General features: G+C 34.4%; 1 protein-coding gene across 4 annotated transcripts in view; it reads left to right on the top strand.

The window, feature by feature from the left end:
* LOC111057760 overlaps positions 1–16,635 on the top strand; it is a 54,643-nt gene that overhangs the window by 13,340 nt on the left and 24,668 nt on the right. The window contains exons 2-8 of one of the 4 annotated variants that reach the window (XM_039439785.1): positions 6,151–6,340; positions 7,686–7,885; positions 10,197–10,338; positions 11,714–11,816; positions 12,534–12,710; positions 13,317–13,481; positions 15,961–16,239. In XM_039439785.1, the coding sequence (XP_039295719.1) occupies positions 6,192–6,340; positions 7,686–7,885; positions 10,197–10,338; positions 11,714–11,816; positions 12,534–12,710; positions 13,317–13,481; positions 15,961–16,239 (1,215 nt within the window). In that variant the 5' untranslated portion in view covers positions 6,151–6,191. The remainder of the gene's footprint in view (positions 1–6,150; positions 6,341–7,685; positions 7,886–10,196; positions 10,339–11,713; positions 11,817–12,533; positions 12,711–13,316; positions 13,482–15,960; positions 16,240–16,635) is intronic. The other 3 variants (XM_039439787.1, XM_039439786.1, XM_039439784.1) reach the window with 3 other exon arrangements.

Here is a 16,635-nt window from a genome sequence, read left to right as displayed (position 1 = left end):
TTCTCCTAACCCAAGCTTCTCCTAACCTAAGTTTCTCCTAACTCAAAGCTTTTCCTAACCTAAGCTTTCACTAACCAAAGCTTTCCCTAATCAAAGCTTTTCCAACCTAAAGCTTTTCCTAACCTGAGCTTTCACTAACCAAAGCTTCCCCTAACCAAAGCTTTTCCTAACCTAATCTTTACCTAACCTTAGATTCTCCTAACCTAAGCTTCTCCTAACCTGAGGTTTCCCCAATTTTAACTTTTCCCAACCAAAGCTTTTCCTAACCCATGCTTTTCTCAACCTAAGCTTTTGCTAACCTAAGCTTTTCCTAACCTAACCCAACCTAACCTAACCTAACCTAAGCTTTTCCTAACCTAACCCAACCTAACCTAACCTAACCTAAGCTTTTCCTAACCTAACCTAACCTAACCTAACCTAACCTAACCTAACCTAACCTAACCCAACCTAACCTAACCTAACCTAAGCTTTTCATAACCTAACCTAACCTAACCCAACTCAACCTAACCTAACCTAACCTAAGCTTTTCCTAACCTAACCTAACCTAAGCTTTTCCTAACCTAACCTAACCCAACCTAACCTAACCTGACCTAACCTAAGCTTTTCCTAACCTAACCTAACCTAAGCTTTTCCTAACCTAACCTAACCTAACCTAACCCAACCTAACCTAACCTAACCTAACCTAAGCTTTTCCTAACCTAACCTTACCTAACCTTACCTAACCTAAGCTTTTCCTAACCTAACCTAACCTAACCTAACCTAACCTAACCCAACCTAACCTAACCTAAGCTTTTCCTAACCTAACCCAACCTAACCTAACCTAACCTAACCTAAGCTTTTCCTAACCTAACCTAACCTAACCTAAGCTTTTCCAAACCTAACCTAACCTAACCTAACCAAACCTAACCTAACCTAACCTAACCTAACCTAACCTAACCTAACCTAACCTAACCTAACCTAACCTAACCCAACCTAACCTAACCTAACCTAAGCTTTTCCTAACCTAACCTAAGCTTTTCCTAACCTAACCTAACCTAACCTAACCTAACCTAACCCAACCTAACCTAACCTAAGCTTTTCCTAACCTAACCCAACCTAACCTAACCTAACCTAACCTAAGCTTTTCCTAACCTAACCTAACCTAACCTAACCTAAGCTTTTCCTAACCTAACCTAACCTAACCTAACCCAACCTAACCTAACCTAACCTAACCTAAGCTTTTCCTAACCTAACCTAACCCAACCCAACCTAACCTAACCTAACCTAACCTAAGCTTTTCCTAACCTAACCTAACCTAACCCAACCTAACCTAAGTTTCTCCTAACTTAAAGCTTTTCATAACCCAACCTAACCTAACCTAACCTAACCTAACCTAACCTAACCCAACCTAACCTAACCTAAGCTTTTCCTAACCTAACCTTACCTAACCTTACCTAACCTAAGCTTTTCCTAACCTAACCTAACCTAACCTAACCTAACCTAACCCAACCTAACCTAACCTAAGCTTTTCCTAACCTAACCCAACCTAACCTAACCTAACCTAACCTAAGCTTTTCCTAACCTAACCTAACCTAACCTAACCTAACCTAAGCTTTTCCTAACCTAACCTAACCTAACCTAACCACCTAACCTAACCTAACCTAACCTAAGCTTTTCCTAACCTAACCTAACCTAACCCAACCTAACCTAACCTAACCCAACCTAAGCTTTTCCTAACCTAACCTTACCTAACCTACCTAACCTAAGCTTTTCCTAACCTAACCTAACCTAACCTAACCTAACCTAACCTACCTAACCTAACCAACCTAAGCTTTTCTAACCTAACCTAACCTAACCTAACCTAACCTAACCTAAGCTTTTCCTAAACCTAACCCAACCTAACCTAAGTTTCTCCTAACTTAAAGCTTTTCCTCACCTAAGCTTTCACTAACCAAAGCTTTCCCTAACCTAAGCTTCACTCAACCTTAGATTCTCCCAACCTTAGCTTCTCCTAACCTAAGCTTTCCTAACCAGAGCTTTTCCCAACTCAAGCTTATTCCTCACCCAAGGTTTTCTTAACCTAAGCTTTCCCCAACCAAAGCTTTTCCTTACCTTAGCTTCTCCTAACCTTATCTTTTCCTAACATAGGCTTTCCCTAACCTTAGATTTTTCCAACCTTAGCTTTTCTTCACCAATTTTTCCCCAACCTAAGCTTTCCCTAACTTGTGCTTTTTTTAACCTAAGCATTTCCCAATCGAAGCTTTCCCCACCAAAGCTTTTCATAACCTAAGCTTTCACAAACCAAAGCTTTTTCTAACCTAATTTTTCCCACCCAACAGTTTCCTAGCCTAAGTATCTCCTAACCTAAGATTTTCTCAACCTAAGTGTTTCTAAGCTAATGCCTCCTAACCAAATCCTTTCTATGCAAAATCTTTCCAACCTAACCTCCCCTAACCTAACCTTTTTCAACCCAAACCTTTGTAACCTGAGTTTTTTATTATCCCCAACCCAACAAAGCCTAACTCGAACTAACAAATGCAGTCCAGCCCAACCATTGAGCTCCCCTCTAACCAAGCATTTTCCAACCTAATATAACAAAGCCTTACCAGATAAAGACTGAGCAACCCTCAGACTTGCTCAGTCTTCATCACTTAAGGTTTGATAGTCACATCAAACTTTGGTAGGTAGGGTTTCATCAATATCGTTAGATACAGGAGAAAATGTGGTCAGCAGTAATTATGGTTAGCTCCATTTAAAAATATTCTCAACATTTTTCAGGCAACAACTGGCACATTTTTGATATTTTCCAGATTTCCTATCAACTTCATCAATAGCATTAAATACAGAAGAAAATGTGGTCAGCAGTATGGTTAGCTCTTTGATGGAATTAGAATTTTTATTCAAATTTGATACATTTGAGTTCTAATTCAAAATTATTTTTTTCCCAAAATTGGATTTTTTTTTTGAAAAAATTGAAGATAGGTAGTGAAAATTATAACTGGAACCGTTTTAAGCATAAGTTAGCCTGTGGTACTTTTCTGTAAGTTGTATAATTCTGAATGATTGAATAAATAAATAAACTTTAATTATTATACCTAAATGAGACTTTACAAATTTAGTACCCATTGGGGTTTCCAATTTTTTCAAAAAAAAGTTTGAATTGGTTTGTTTTTTCAGATTGGTTTCTACAAGGATGCAGGTTTGATGCCTAGTGAGATCGGACTCCCCTATTATGTATTAAGTATTCCAATAATGGGAAAAAATGTAGAACAAATTATAATTTAAATATATCAAATTGAAGTTTGTAAAACAATAACAATAAAAAAACAATAAAATAAATATTGAACTCTTGAATCATTAATCGAACAAGTTGAAATCGGAATCTTTCTTATCGAGCAATTTCAAAAACCGATGACAACTCTATTTAGCATGCTTCAAATTTGTGACCTGTAGAGAATAGAGCAGCAACTCTATAACTCTACAACTCTATGGTGCTAGTGTAAACATGATAGTATTATAGGTTGGACAAAATTCAAAATTTGCTGTTAATATTAATAACATTAAATTTCATTGATTAGAATTGTTATTCAGTTACCGACACGTATTTTTTCTTCTTCTTTCATTAAAAAAATTTAGTCCCATAATATCTTTAATAATAGTTGATACAAATCATTATAATTTAGAATCGTCCATTCTATAGAATAAGGTTAGTTTTGAAACAGCTATTTCTAATATTAAAATTAAATCAAATGGTATAAAAATATGCTAGCGCGCTTTATTTTGTCTTCCTCTTTCATTTAAAAAAAAAATTGAGTCGATATCTTCAATAATAACTGAGATAGCAGGGGGAGCAGGCCGGCTAGAGCTTAGCCCTGAATTTGAATAAATGAAATAATTTATTTATTTATTATTTATTCGTTGATATAATTACAAATCATGAATATGTTCATATTATATGAATATGATCGGGATAGAACAACAGGCATAGCCCAAAGCTATTCTGTTCCCAAATTTTGATAAATAATGAAATGTCCGAAAAAATAGGTTATGTTCTTACTAAGGAAATTTAAAGTTCAAAGTTCTGTCCAAGAATATATATTAGCTAAAAATTTTGAATTTAGAATGATTAAAATACCAAATTATAGTCAAATTTTGCACTTAATATCACCACACTTTGAATAAATTAAGTTATTTCAGAAAATTTTGAAACCAAAAATATACACACAACTTTCAACTAGACACAGCTGTTAATTTAAATTAATTTATGAAATTGGGATGAAAAGAAGTTTTGGACTGTAGTTTGTTTCTTTGTCCTTTAGTTGATTGTAAATGATAAATAAATAGAATAATAATTGTTTATCAGAGATTGACAATGGTGTAACAACCGAAACCGGTCTTCTAACTATCAATAAATCTGTAGTTTTTGACAATTTCGTACTCCTTTTATTTAATAAATGAAATAAATCAATTTCAGTACATTTGTAAGAATTATCTAAATTGATAAATCAATATAAAAGTATAATAAAACTGAGTAGTTATTGAGAGATCTTTATTTGAAATAAATTAGTAGTCATTTTCTTGAAAATTACACATTGAGAAACTATTCATTAATCTGCATGAAATCAATTGAATTACATAAATTATAAATACAAATCAAATAGTTCAAACCTACCGCTTAAATAATTCTAAAAAGCGCTTCTCCATAACCGTGACTATTTTTGAGTTGCAAAGGTGACTTTGGGTCTATCCTCCAACAAAAGTCATAAAATAAGAATATTGTCCAACATAAGGAGAATATTGTCCATTTTGATGTTGAGAATATTGTCCAACAATTAAGAACTTAAAGGAGTTGGAACACCCTTTGGGTCCATCTCCCAACAAAAGTCATTAAGTGTGAATAATATTACAATAAATTAGTTCCAATTAATTCATACTCACTCGAACAGGCTGGGTTTAATTTGCATCATTCTCTTTCAATTTTAATTTTACAAATGTTTCATTTGCAGCATTCGAATTATCAACTCTCATTTATGTAAAAATTTGAGTGAGTCACTGTCAATATTGTAGAACCGTTCCATAATAAAACAAAAACATATATATATATATATATATATATATATATATATATATATAGTCAAATTCTACACAGTTTTATTTGGTACAGGACCTGGTTTCGTCAGCTTAAAAATGTGACCTGTGTGGTCATGAAACCATGGTCCTGTACCAAATAATAGAACTGTGTAGAATTTGACAATTTATTTATTTATTTATCACATTGTGTACAAATACTTAACATGAGGAAAGGCACAACAGGCTCATGCCCAAAACTGTCCCATTTCCAATTTATACTATACTGTCCAAATCAAAATGTTGCTTATGTCACTTTCACTTTTCAAAATACAATCTACGCTCTTCAATACTCAGATAAACGAGCAAATTTTGAATCAAATAGGTACTATTAGAGTCTAAAATAAAAAAAATCTAGAACAGTAACTTAGTAATAGAATGAAAAAGACTAAAACAGTCTTAAACTAGACTTAAACAGACTTAAACTAGTTATTTCTATAATAATCAAATACTTGTTTTCAATACGTATATGAAAAAGGCCTAGATGGGAAATACAGAGATCTTCAACAATTCTGTTTCATTTTTTGTGTAGTTGAGAAGTTTATATTGTGGTAATTATTCATATTGAATGAAAAAGACTAAGAAATTGTCAAAAACCACAGATTTATTGATACTTAGAAAGACCGGTTTCGGTCTGAAGAGTTTATCAGAGATTGACAATGGTGTAATAACCGAAACCGGTCTTTTTAAGTATCAATAAATCTGTGGTTTTTGACAATTTCTTAGTCTTTTTCATTCAATATGAATAATTACCACAATATCAACTTCTCAACTACACAAAAACTTAGTAATTATTCAAAAAGTCTAAATTTTGAATGAAACTAAAAATTTTGAGCTAAAAACTTCACACTTTACAGAAAACTACAGCTGAAGTTTTCTTTTTTTTAATTTGGCAATGTATGTGTGTTTTTATTTCATTCTCATTTATGTTTCATTTGCAGCATGCTTTTCCAATTTTGATTCTCATCCATGTTTAATTCACAGCAGTTTCATTTATTTTAATTTTCATTGAATGAATATTAATTGATGTTTGTTTTGCAGCAGCAGCAGCAGCAGCAGCGAAGTGAGTGTTAGTGAATGGCAGAATGGCACTGGTTATGCTACCGTGCGACCTCCCCTGGTGGGGCACCATACAGAAACACCTCAACACCATCAACACCCTAAACACCAACACTACACCACCAGACCTGGATGGCCTACTAGCTGCTATGCACGCCATACATTCACTCTGCAAGTGAGTCTGCCAATATATTATTTATTTATTAAACAATAGTCAAGGAACTGGGATAATCAACTGGCTTTTAAAAAGAATTAGAAAAGAATCTTCTATGTTTGGTTTTGAAGCATCTAAATTTAAAAATCTACTTTGTGAAAATAATCAAGCACATTTTGTGAAGTGAACAACTATAAGACTATTATTTATTCATTGTAATTATTATGAAACGAAAATCCCAATTAAATGCTGTAAATCACCCCGAAGACTTCTGCTACTGCAAATATCGATAACTGGGTTAACAACTAGATGGCAATTCGATGAGCGCTACTATACAAAAATTAATTGTCAGCATGGGAATCGAACCCAGTACCTCCTAATTGCCGGTCAGGAATGCTTACCCTTACACCAAACTGACAATCTCTGGATAGCAGCGCTCATTTTATACTATCCATTTTTTGAATTGTAGCGCTCATCGAATTTCCATCTAGCTGTTTACCCTGTTGTCAATATTTGCAGTAGCAGAAGTCTTCGGGGTGATTTACAGCCTTTAATTGGGATTCTCATTAGTAGCCAGAGCGGCCAGCCAGTTTACAGATGGTAATAAATTGGAAGTTTAAATTATTCATTAAACAATAGTCAAAATTAAAACATAAATGATCTGTATCATGAGATATCTTCTTATGCTATCTTTTCTCTATAGTATCACCATAAATGGTACAGTATCACCACATAATGATACTGTACTACCACACATGATACAGTGTCATCTCAACATACACAATATCATAATTTGATACAAAACTTCCAAACTTTGTATGAATCCACAAGTCATGGGATATCTTCTTATGCTCTATCTTTTCTCTAGGCACCGTAAATGATTCAGTATCACCACAAAATGATACAGTATCAACACAATATGATACAGTATCATCTCAACATACACAATTTGATTCAAAACTTCCAAACTTTGAATGAATGCTACAAATCATGGGATATTTTCTTATGCTATCTTTTCTCTATACTTCAACCATAAGTGATACAGTAAACACAAAACGATACAGTATCATCTCAATCTGATACACAACACCATAATTTGATACAAAACTTTCAAACTTTGAATGAATCTACAAATCATGGGGGTTATATTCTTATGCTATCTTTTCTCCATGCTTTAACCACAAAAAAATGATACAGTATCACCACAAAACGATACAGTACCATCTCAATTTGATACACAATACCATAATTTGATACAAAACTTCTAAACTTTGAATGACTCTACAAATCATGGGATATCTTCTTATGCTATCTTTTCCCTGTGTTATTGGTTAGTGCATTAAAATGGATGTTTTTTGTTTCACAGCATAGGTCTGGACCCAGATGAAGGTGACACTTCGGACCCCGCGCTGTTCGAGGGTCTCAGATCGTTCATCACCACCGCCATGGATGACAAAGAGAGAAACACTTTCTTCACAGCCATCCTTCCCACTCTAACCCGGCGCGCCCTGCAACTAAAGTCACTGCGGCCACCCAATGGACTTCATTTTAGCTTGCAGCAGCATAGTGAGTTATTCAAATTCACCCACATCCTAATATTATTCGTTTAAAGTGACCTCAATAGATTCTCAAAAAATCCTCATAGAGAAAACTGATAGTATAGTGAAATCCACTTATACAGAGTGACACAAAATAACGGGAACTTTTAAAAACGCCATAAAACATTAGTGAGAAGGACAAAAATGATTTTATTTAAACTAATGTAAAGTTTAAGACTTGCCATTTGAGAATTATTAATAACATCTATCACTTTTTGACAATTACTTCTTCAAGATGGCTTCCTCCTGAACGAATACACTCTTGAAATCTGTGTTGACGATTCCTCATTGCTCGCTGCAACATCTCATCTGGGATATTGCTGATTTCATTTTGAATTCTGTCTTAATCAATTCAAAATTATTGATGAAATTGTGAGCTAAATCCACTCTGCACGGCATTCAATGGCAACTGTGCGAGTGAGTATTGTTTAGTAACCGTGTAATCTCACGATTAGGTTGCGTTTCCTGGTCCCATGATCTGTCCACCTGCGATTTTCTGTTTGTGGAGCTATCTCAAATCAAACGTTTTCACAACTTGACCAATAACTGTGGTTGAATCATAACAGACAATTAAAGATGAAATTAACAATATCGCAGCTGAAATGTTGCAGCAATCGTTCAGGAATCGTCAACACAGATTTCAAGAGTGTATTCGTTCAGGAAGAAGCCATCTTAATGGAGTAATTGCCAAAAAGTGATAGATGTTATTAATAATTGTCAAATGTCTTAAACTTCACATTAGTTTCAATAATAGTTATTTGTATATCTAGAGTGAAAAGTACGACTTTTTCTCTCTGTGGGAAAAAGTTTGAAGCCCGAGGCGAAGCCGAGGGCAACAATTTTCCTGAGGGAGAAAAAGTATTTTTCGCTTGTGATGTACACAACATTTTTCCTCCATCTACATTTTTTTATAGAAACTGCAAATAAAATCATTTTAATAACTTACGTATTGGTGACAATGTTTTCTAACAACATAACCTAAAATCTAAAACCTAAAAACCGGTCGGCTGATTGCGCTATCTATCGGCTAAAGTTGTAACAATTATATCAGCTGAGCGGCTACCAAAAATGGCTGACTCCAGATAACGCGTTTCAGATTTGAATTGCAGATCAAAAATATTTGTTGGCTGGTATTTTGAATAGAATAAAATATTTTAAAAATTGTATTAGTTTTTATCGTCTGCTAATATTAAGAATATTATAATATCATACAAACATATATTTCATGAGTTGATCAAATTTCTTGTTGTGGTATTGAATTTAATTGACTCAATGACATACACCTCTATTACGCTTTCTCATCTGAGCTTAGACCTTCTAACCTATTACAATGTGAGTTTTTGAAATAGAGATGCTTCCCATGTTATTTAAATGGAGTCACTTTTCCTCCCTAGGGAGTTTTTCTGTTTTTTACTACCGAGAGCGAAAAAGTGACACTTTAGTATTATGTTTCAGGGAGTAAAGTAAGTACTTTAGACAGTAGGTGGAGGAAAAATCATTTTTGCTCTTCCCACTAATGTTTTATGGCGTTTTAAAAAGTTCCCGTTATTCTGTGTCACTCTGTATTTACCACTTCCAAACGCGGTCAAGACGTTTGAACATGAACAAATTAGTAATATTATTCGTTGAAAGTGATTCAAAAGGTTCTTGAAAATTCCTCATAGTGAAAACTGATAATATAGTGAAATCCACTTCTTCAATGACCGGTTTCACCGACAGCGGTCAAGATATTTGAACATGATCATATCAGGTACGGTTTATAAGTGCACTGAAACATAAAAGTTATTAGGCGGTAGGTGATATCGATAATCTGAGTGCATAATTATTGTAAAGAACTTGATGGGTGCACACTACTATAGTGTGGTCCACGTTATAATGGCAGTGTGTGATTTGCAATGGTGTTGCTATCCTTGTCTATCGTTCAACAAAGCAGATGGTGCTATCTCTTTAACGCATTGCGTTTGTTTATCAACAATGCAGAAATTCAACTTATTGACAAAATATTTAATCTCAATTAAAAAAAATTATTATTACATCTTTAAAGAATATATTTTCTTGACAACTAAAATATGATTAACTATTTTCATCAATAATGAACAGTTAAATTCATCAGATATACCAGTATGAGCTGTTTGGGTGGCAAGGCTGAGATCTGGCAAACCTTTTCTCCTATCTTCCTACACTGCCATTATAACGTGGACCTCACTATATTAATTCCCTGTTTTATGTGTTCCAATTTTTAATAAATTCTTCTAATTTCAACTTCTTTTATTTTGCAGATGAACGGACAGAACTGAACAGAGAATTTGTCGCCTCTCTTTTAGCACACTGTTTCTTCTCCACATTTCCCAAACGAACGCTAAAAACTCATCCGACTCTCCAGGATTTCAATTTCACAAACTTTTTCAAACACCTCGACTGGTGAGCTAATTTTCATATTGAATGATGCTCCAATGTTTTATTAAATACAGTTTATTTTTAACTGTTGTTAGAAAATGCAACATTGTCAGATTAAGGGCCGTTTGCACAGTCAAAGCTTAAACTCGATTAAATCTGCTGGTAGTTTTAACTCAAAATGAAACACATTATAACAAACTAGACTTGATACGGATTTAATTCAGTTTAAAATGAAATTCAGTTTAAACTGTCACTGTGCAAACGGCTCTAAATGTATTGGGTCACATAGGTTTGCATTCTGTGAGTGTCACATCGTCATTCAATTTGGTAACGATGATATTTTATTGGGTGGTTGCTCAAGCACTCAAGTCACTAGTGAGCGAAATTACCTTCAATATTTTGGTAAATAGGTGGTTGTAAGGATTTCAAGTATCTTCCATCAGTACTTACTTGTCTTTTCATTCAATAGCTACTCCAAACCATAGAGAAAAGATAGCATAAGAAGATATCCCATGGTATAGGTTGTTAATGTTTCAAATTTCAAGCCGTTCTTTTGTCAACTCAACCCGATAACTGTCGACTACTGTCCATTATTATTGTTTTGGCCGAGTGAGTGTAAGAACGGCACAGTATGAGAGACTACCAGCGTCAAATAGCTTTACGTAAAATAACTACTAGGACTATCGGCTTCAGTTCTCAATGATATTTGAGACATTGAATGAAAAAGACTAAGAAATTGTCAAAAAACCACTGATTTATTGATAATTAGAAAGACCTGTTTCGGTTATTACACCATTGTCAATCTCTGATAAACAGAGTTTCGGTTGTTACACCATTGTCAATCTCTGATAAACAGAGTTTCGGTTATCACACCATTGTCAACCTCTGATAAACAGAGTTTATCAGAGATTGACAATGGTGTAATAACCGAAACCGGCCTTTCTAATTATCAATAAATCAGTGGTTTTTTGACAATTTCTTAGTCTTTTTCATTCAATGTCTCAAATATCATTGAGAACTGAAGCCGATAGTCCTAGTAGTTATTTTAATAACTAGTGTAATAACCGAAACCGGTCTTTCTAATTATCAATAAATCAGTGGTTTTTTGACAATTTCTTAGTCTTTTTCATTCAATATGAATAATTACCACAATATCAACTTCTCAACTACACAAAAAGTGAAATATTTGAGACATATACAACCCGAACCAAACTATGGAATATCTCCTTATGTTATTTTTTCTCTATGACTAAACATAACTGATTGCTTCAACTGTAGTCTCATTGATTAGCATCGTTAGCTTTTATTTTGTTCAAATGTTATATTTTATTATTGATCACTATTTGACAATCCTAACTCTCAATTTCAATCATCATCTTATTATTTTCTATGATTTCAGTAACTTCCAGCAATCAAAACTACGCAGTTTCTTCCAATATTTCAAAATAATGGATAAATCAAATTTACCTCCATCGGCTTCCAAGATACACGTTTCAAGGCAGGTATGATATTCAGTATGAATCATTCATTATAGAATCATATTAATATGTGTTGCTAATATAGAAAAATAATCTCAACAATGAGTGTGAAATAGTAACTTTCCAAACTATAAAAACTATAATACAGTATCATTATGTGGTGATACTGTATCATTTATGGTGGTCCCATATTTTCTTATGCTATTTTTTCTCTATGGTATCACCACATAATGATACTGTATCACCACACATGATACAGTATCAACAAAAAACGATACAGTATCATCTCAACTTGATACACAACACTTTTTGTGTAGTTGAGAAGTTGATATTGTGGTAATTATTCATATTGAATGAAAAAGACTAAGAAATTGTCAAAAAAACACTGATTTATTGATAATTAGAAAGACCGGTTTCGGTTATTACACCATTGTCAATCTCTGATAAACTAATTATCAATAAATCAGTGGTTTTTTGACAATTTCTTAGTCTTTTTCATTCAATATGATACACAACACCATAATTTGATACAAAACGTCCAAAATTTGAATGAATTCTACAAATCATGGGATATCATATTCTTTCAATGAATGTAAAATAGTAACTTTCCAGACTATATAATAATATCGAGTGACCTGGCTGGCTCAGGTCTGGTGTCAAGAGTTTTCAGGTCGCAACTGATCAATTCAATAAAAACATATTCTATATAAAAATGTTATTGAATTTTGTTTTGCATTTCAGGTAATGTCAGGCAAAGAATGGCTGACCATAGAGGATTGGCTAGAGTGTGGACTACCTCTATGTCCCCTGTCGTTCAAACACGAGGGTCGACTCGACAGGGTGAGGTCCGATCACCTTATTGTCTGTTTTTCCAGTGCAAGGGTTGGTGGACCTGTATTGCTTGATGGGAGCTCCAGGGTGAGTTGCACAAAATATCTATAATATAATAAAGGACTCTGTTGTATATTCATACTTTTCCACTAATGAAATAAAACTTGAAGTGTGAAAACACTTATGAAGTGGAAATGCACTCACTATTGATAGTGACGATCGTTGATAGATAGATAAATGACTTTTATTTTCACTTTACAATAAAAGTGATGTGGGCGAAATTGAGGCAATAGAAGCCCCCTCTTCCATTTAATCAAGTTCTATTTGATCGAAGATAGAAGAAAAACGTTGCCGATCCTCTGTCTTGTTAATGCCTTCTATGGACGATAGATGATACAGGTTTATTAATGCAATATTAACTGATCATTCTCGTTTAAAATAATCAATTACATTTTATTAAGCAAGGAAATATATTTTTCAATAATTTCATAATGAATTTTCATAATAAAGATGAAATATTATGGTAATTATCTATCAGTTCTACATTTTTTAAAGACGATCTGGCAACAGAACAAAGTGAGATTGAGATAGCGCTATCTGCTTTGTTGAATGATAGACAAGGATAGCAATACTACTAATAAACACTGCTATTATAAAGTGGACCTCACTATAGTAACTGATATTTTGTTTCAGGAATGCATACAGTTCTGTTCGTGCCCCGAATTGTTAGTGCTACTTTTATGTTCTGAAGCTCTTGAAGATAATGAGGTGGTGACATTGGAGGGTGTCCTGCAAGTCACGAGGATATCGGATCCCAGAAATAAAGCCATTATCGAGTACCTTAACGATCCACCACAGGTAATATTATAGAGAAAATATAGCACAATAAGATACCCCATCGTTTGTAGAATTCATTCAAAGTTTGGAAGTTTTGTATCAAATTATGGTGTTGTGTATCAAGTTGAGATGATACTGTATCATATTGTGTTGAGTCTAAAATACCGTAGAGAAAAGAATACCATCATAGAGTACCTTAACGATCCACCACAGGTAAAACGCAATCAAATTTTACATACGATAATAATTATTATTCAACACCTACAATCAAATTCTACATAAACATTCGCACAAATGTGGCATGACTGATTGTATGAATCAATTCTTCAATTCCACAATTCGCTCACAACAGTGATAGTAAACAGTGAAATAGCTATTTTCGCCACACTGTACAGAAAGCAGCTGTTTTCCAGTCCCTACATAGATCTGAAAGGCATTGTTTGCAGACGACTCTCGTCTGACGTCAGAACAGGTTTCTTTCCGGCCTAGGCCGGAAAGAGTACCCTTTCCAGCCGCTCAAACAGCTGATCAAAAAACGTTTCATTATTTGTGTTCATTATTCAATAATTAAAACATTTTTCATAATAATATCTTATTGTCATTTGAAAGAATAAAAAAGTATAAACTCAACCTCCCACATAATTGAACATCATATTTTAGGTTATTTAGACAAATCAGAATAAAAAATAAAAATACTTGGACAATTTTCTGATATTCAGATTACCTCAGATTTGCTAGAGCTATCACCTTCCACTTCTGCTTTCGGAAGTGCTTAGTAAACAACTATTCTCATATATATTGTTTATTTTTCTGTGTGGCGTAAAATAGCGTTCGCACCATGGGCAAAAATGTTTTTCCGGCTCTCAAATACTTAATTCACCTGTTGACAATTATGAAGTGATAGCATCAGCTGATCCTGAAGTCTTTAATAAAACCAACTCGTGTAGCACCCCTATGAATACGAGTTTCCCAACATATTCGTATTCTAGAGCTATGCGTAACGATGAAGACATGACAGTGGTATCACTGCGAAATGAAATCAGTGACTTGATGGATAAAATGGCAACTCAAATTATAAATGACTACTCTATATGCTTCCTCATCTGAGCTTAGACCTTCTAACCTATTTCAAATGTACGTTTTTAAAATAGAGATGCTTCCCATGTTATTTAAATGGAGTTACTTTTCCTCCCTAGGGAATTTTTCTGTTTTTTAGTACTAAGAGCGAAAAAGTGACACTTTAGTATTATGTTCCAGGGAGTAAAGTAAGTACTTTAGACAGTAAGTGGAAGAAAAATTATTCACACAAGCTCTAATCGGACTATTCCCACTCAGTCCGACAGTGTGACTATGTATAATACCATTAAAACATATGGGAATTTGGTTGAGGATCAACAGGCTCAGCCCAAAACTGTTCCTCCCCCGAATTTTGATTCATTATAACAAGTTATGTTTACTCCATTATACTAGTAGTTCTGCGAACAGTAGACCTCGCTCATGAATAGCCTACAACTTTCAAACTAATGAGAAGGACCATTAAGAAAGTACAGTATATTGTGAAGATTTATCCATGACATCTATTATTTTCTCCTTTGAAAGTGCTAAAGACATTGTTTCCAGGGACACCGGACTTATAAATGTCTCTAAAGGAGGTACCATCATATCGTCCCCATATTTACAATATTACAAATTTTCTAACAATTAATTATAAGAAATCGGTCAACTGACAGAAAAATTGAATATTTTTCAATTTAGACCATTTATCGTCTCACAGTCGATAGTGAGACGGAAATGATTCTAAATAACATGGGTATGTTGGTGACAATGACAGGAGGTTGCTAATAATGTTTTTCATGAAAAGTGGATTCAATGTTATGGCGGCTTGTTATGCCTATGCAGAATGTTCATGCTCACAAGTCGGTTTCCGATCTCATACTAAAGCGAAAATAAGAGCTAACTAACTAAGCTGTGATGTCTCCGGCCGGTTCGGTAGGTCTAGAAACTATTCATCTATGAAACAGGGAAATATCGTTTTGAAAAGGGAAGAAATGGTACAATCAAGTGAGAAGTTTTCTTCAATTAATAAATACAGTATAATTTGGAGCGGCTCAGACGTTTCAAGGTTCACCGCTGACAACTCTTGTCCTCTATCGATAGCATTCCAACGATACCATTCATCCAATACAGCACATTTTAGAGCGGCACAATTTATATTAAAACCGGAGGTCTTATCAAAAATCGTTACACATACGTTTCTGCGCCTTGTTTCAAAGCACTTGCTTACCAAATTTCATCCAAATCGGACAATAACTGCGACTGTAACTGCGGTACAAACAAACAAACAGACAAAAGCCGATCGAGTCGAAACTAAGACCTCAGCTTCGCTTCGGTCAAAAATGTTGTCTAATTTTCTGTGTTTTCAGTATTGTAAAATCTAAAATAAACAGCTCATTCCCTTCTTTTAGAAACTGCAGTGGATTATTCTAGATTTTGTTGACAGCTTAACATCTGCTGTATGGATGGAGAGAACTACACACGGTTACCCCTGAGCCAATATGAGGAGGACAATGTACTGAGGGAACTGAACAAAGCTCTGCTAGGGTTTCGGCAGCGAGTGCAGGGTTATCCACCCCCTCCCTCTACCAGACGGCTGAGTCCCATTGGAGAGTCGTTCTCCTCTACACCTCCTGAGTACCAGGAGCAAGTACATCATCATCATCATCATCATCATCATCAAGAGGAGTTTACTTCATTGCAACCGGATCATAAAGAGTCAAAGGTACCTTATTATATCCTTGTTCAAATAGTTCATTTTATCATCTGTTTGTTTTTACATTTTTGGCCTATTACCATAGGTAAGGAAAGTATTGCTTTCCGAAAAAATTAAGGTACCCCAATTTCTAAATTTCTATACGTTTCAAGGTCTCCTGAGTCCAAAAAAGTGGTTTTTGGGTATCGGTCTGTATGTGTGTGTGAGTGTGTGTATGAGTACACGATATCTCATCTCCCAACTAACGGAATGACTTGAAATTTGGAACTTAAAGTTTTTACACTATAAGGATCCGACACGAACAATTTCGATCAAATGCAATTCAAGATGGCGGCTGAAATGGCAAAAATGTTGTAAATACAGGGGTTTTCGCGATTTTCTCAAAAACGGCTCCAACGATTTTGA

Source organism: Nilaparvata lugens, chromosome 13, assembly GCF_014356525.2.
Source record: "Nilaparvata lugens isolate BPH chromosome 13, ASM1435652v1, whole genome shotgun sequence".
Lineage (NCBI taxonomy): Eukaryota > Metazoa > Arthropoda > Insecta > Hemiptera > Delphacidae > Nilaparvata > Nilaparvata lugens.
Note: the sequence above shows the minus strand (reverse complement) of the source record. Positions and strands in the feature narration are given on the sequence as shown.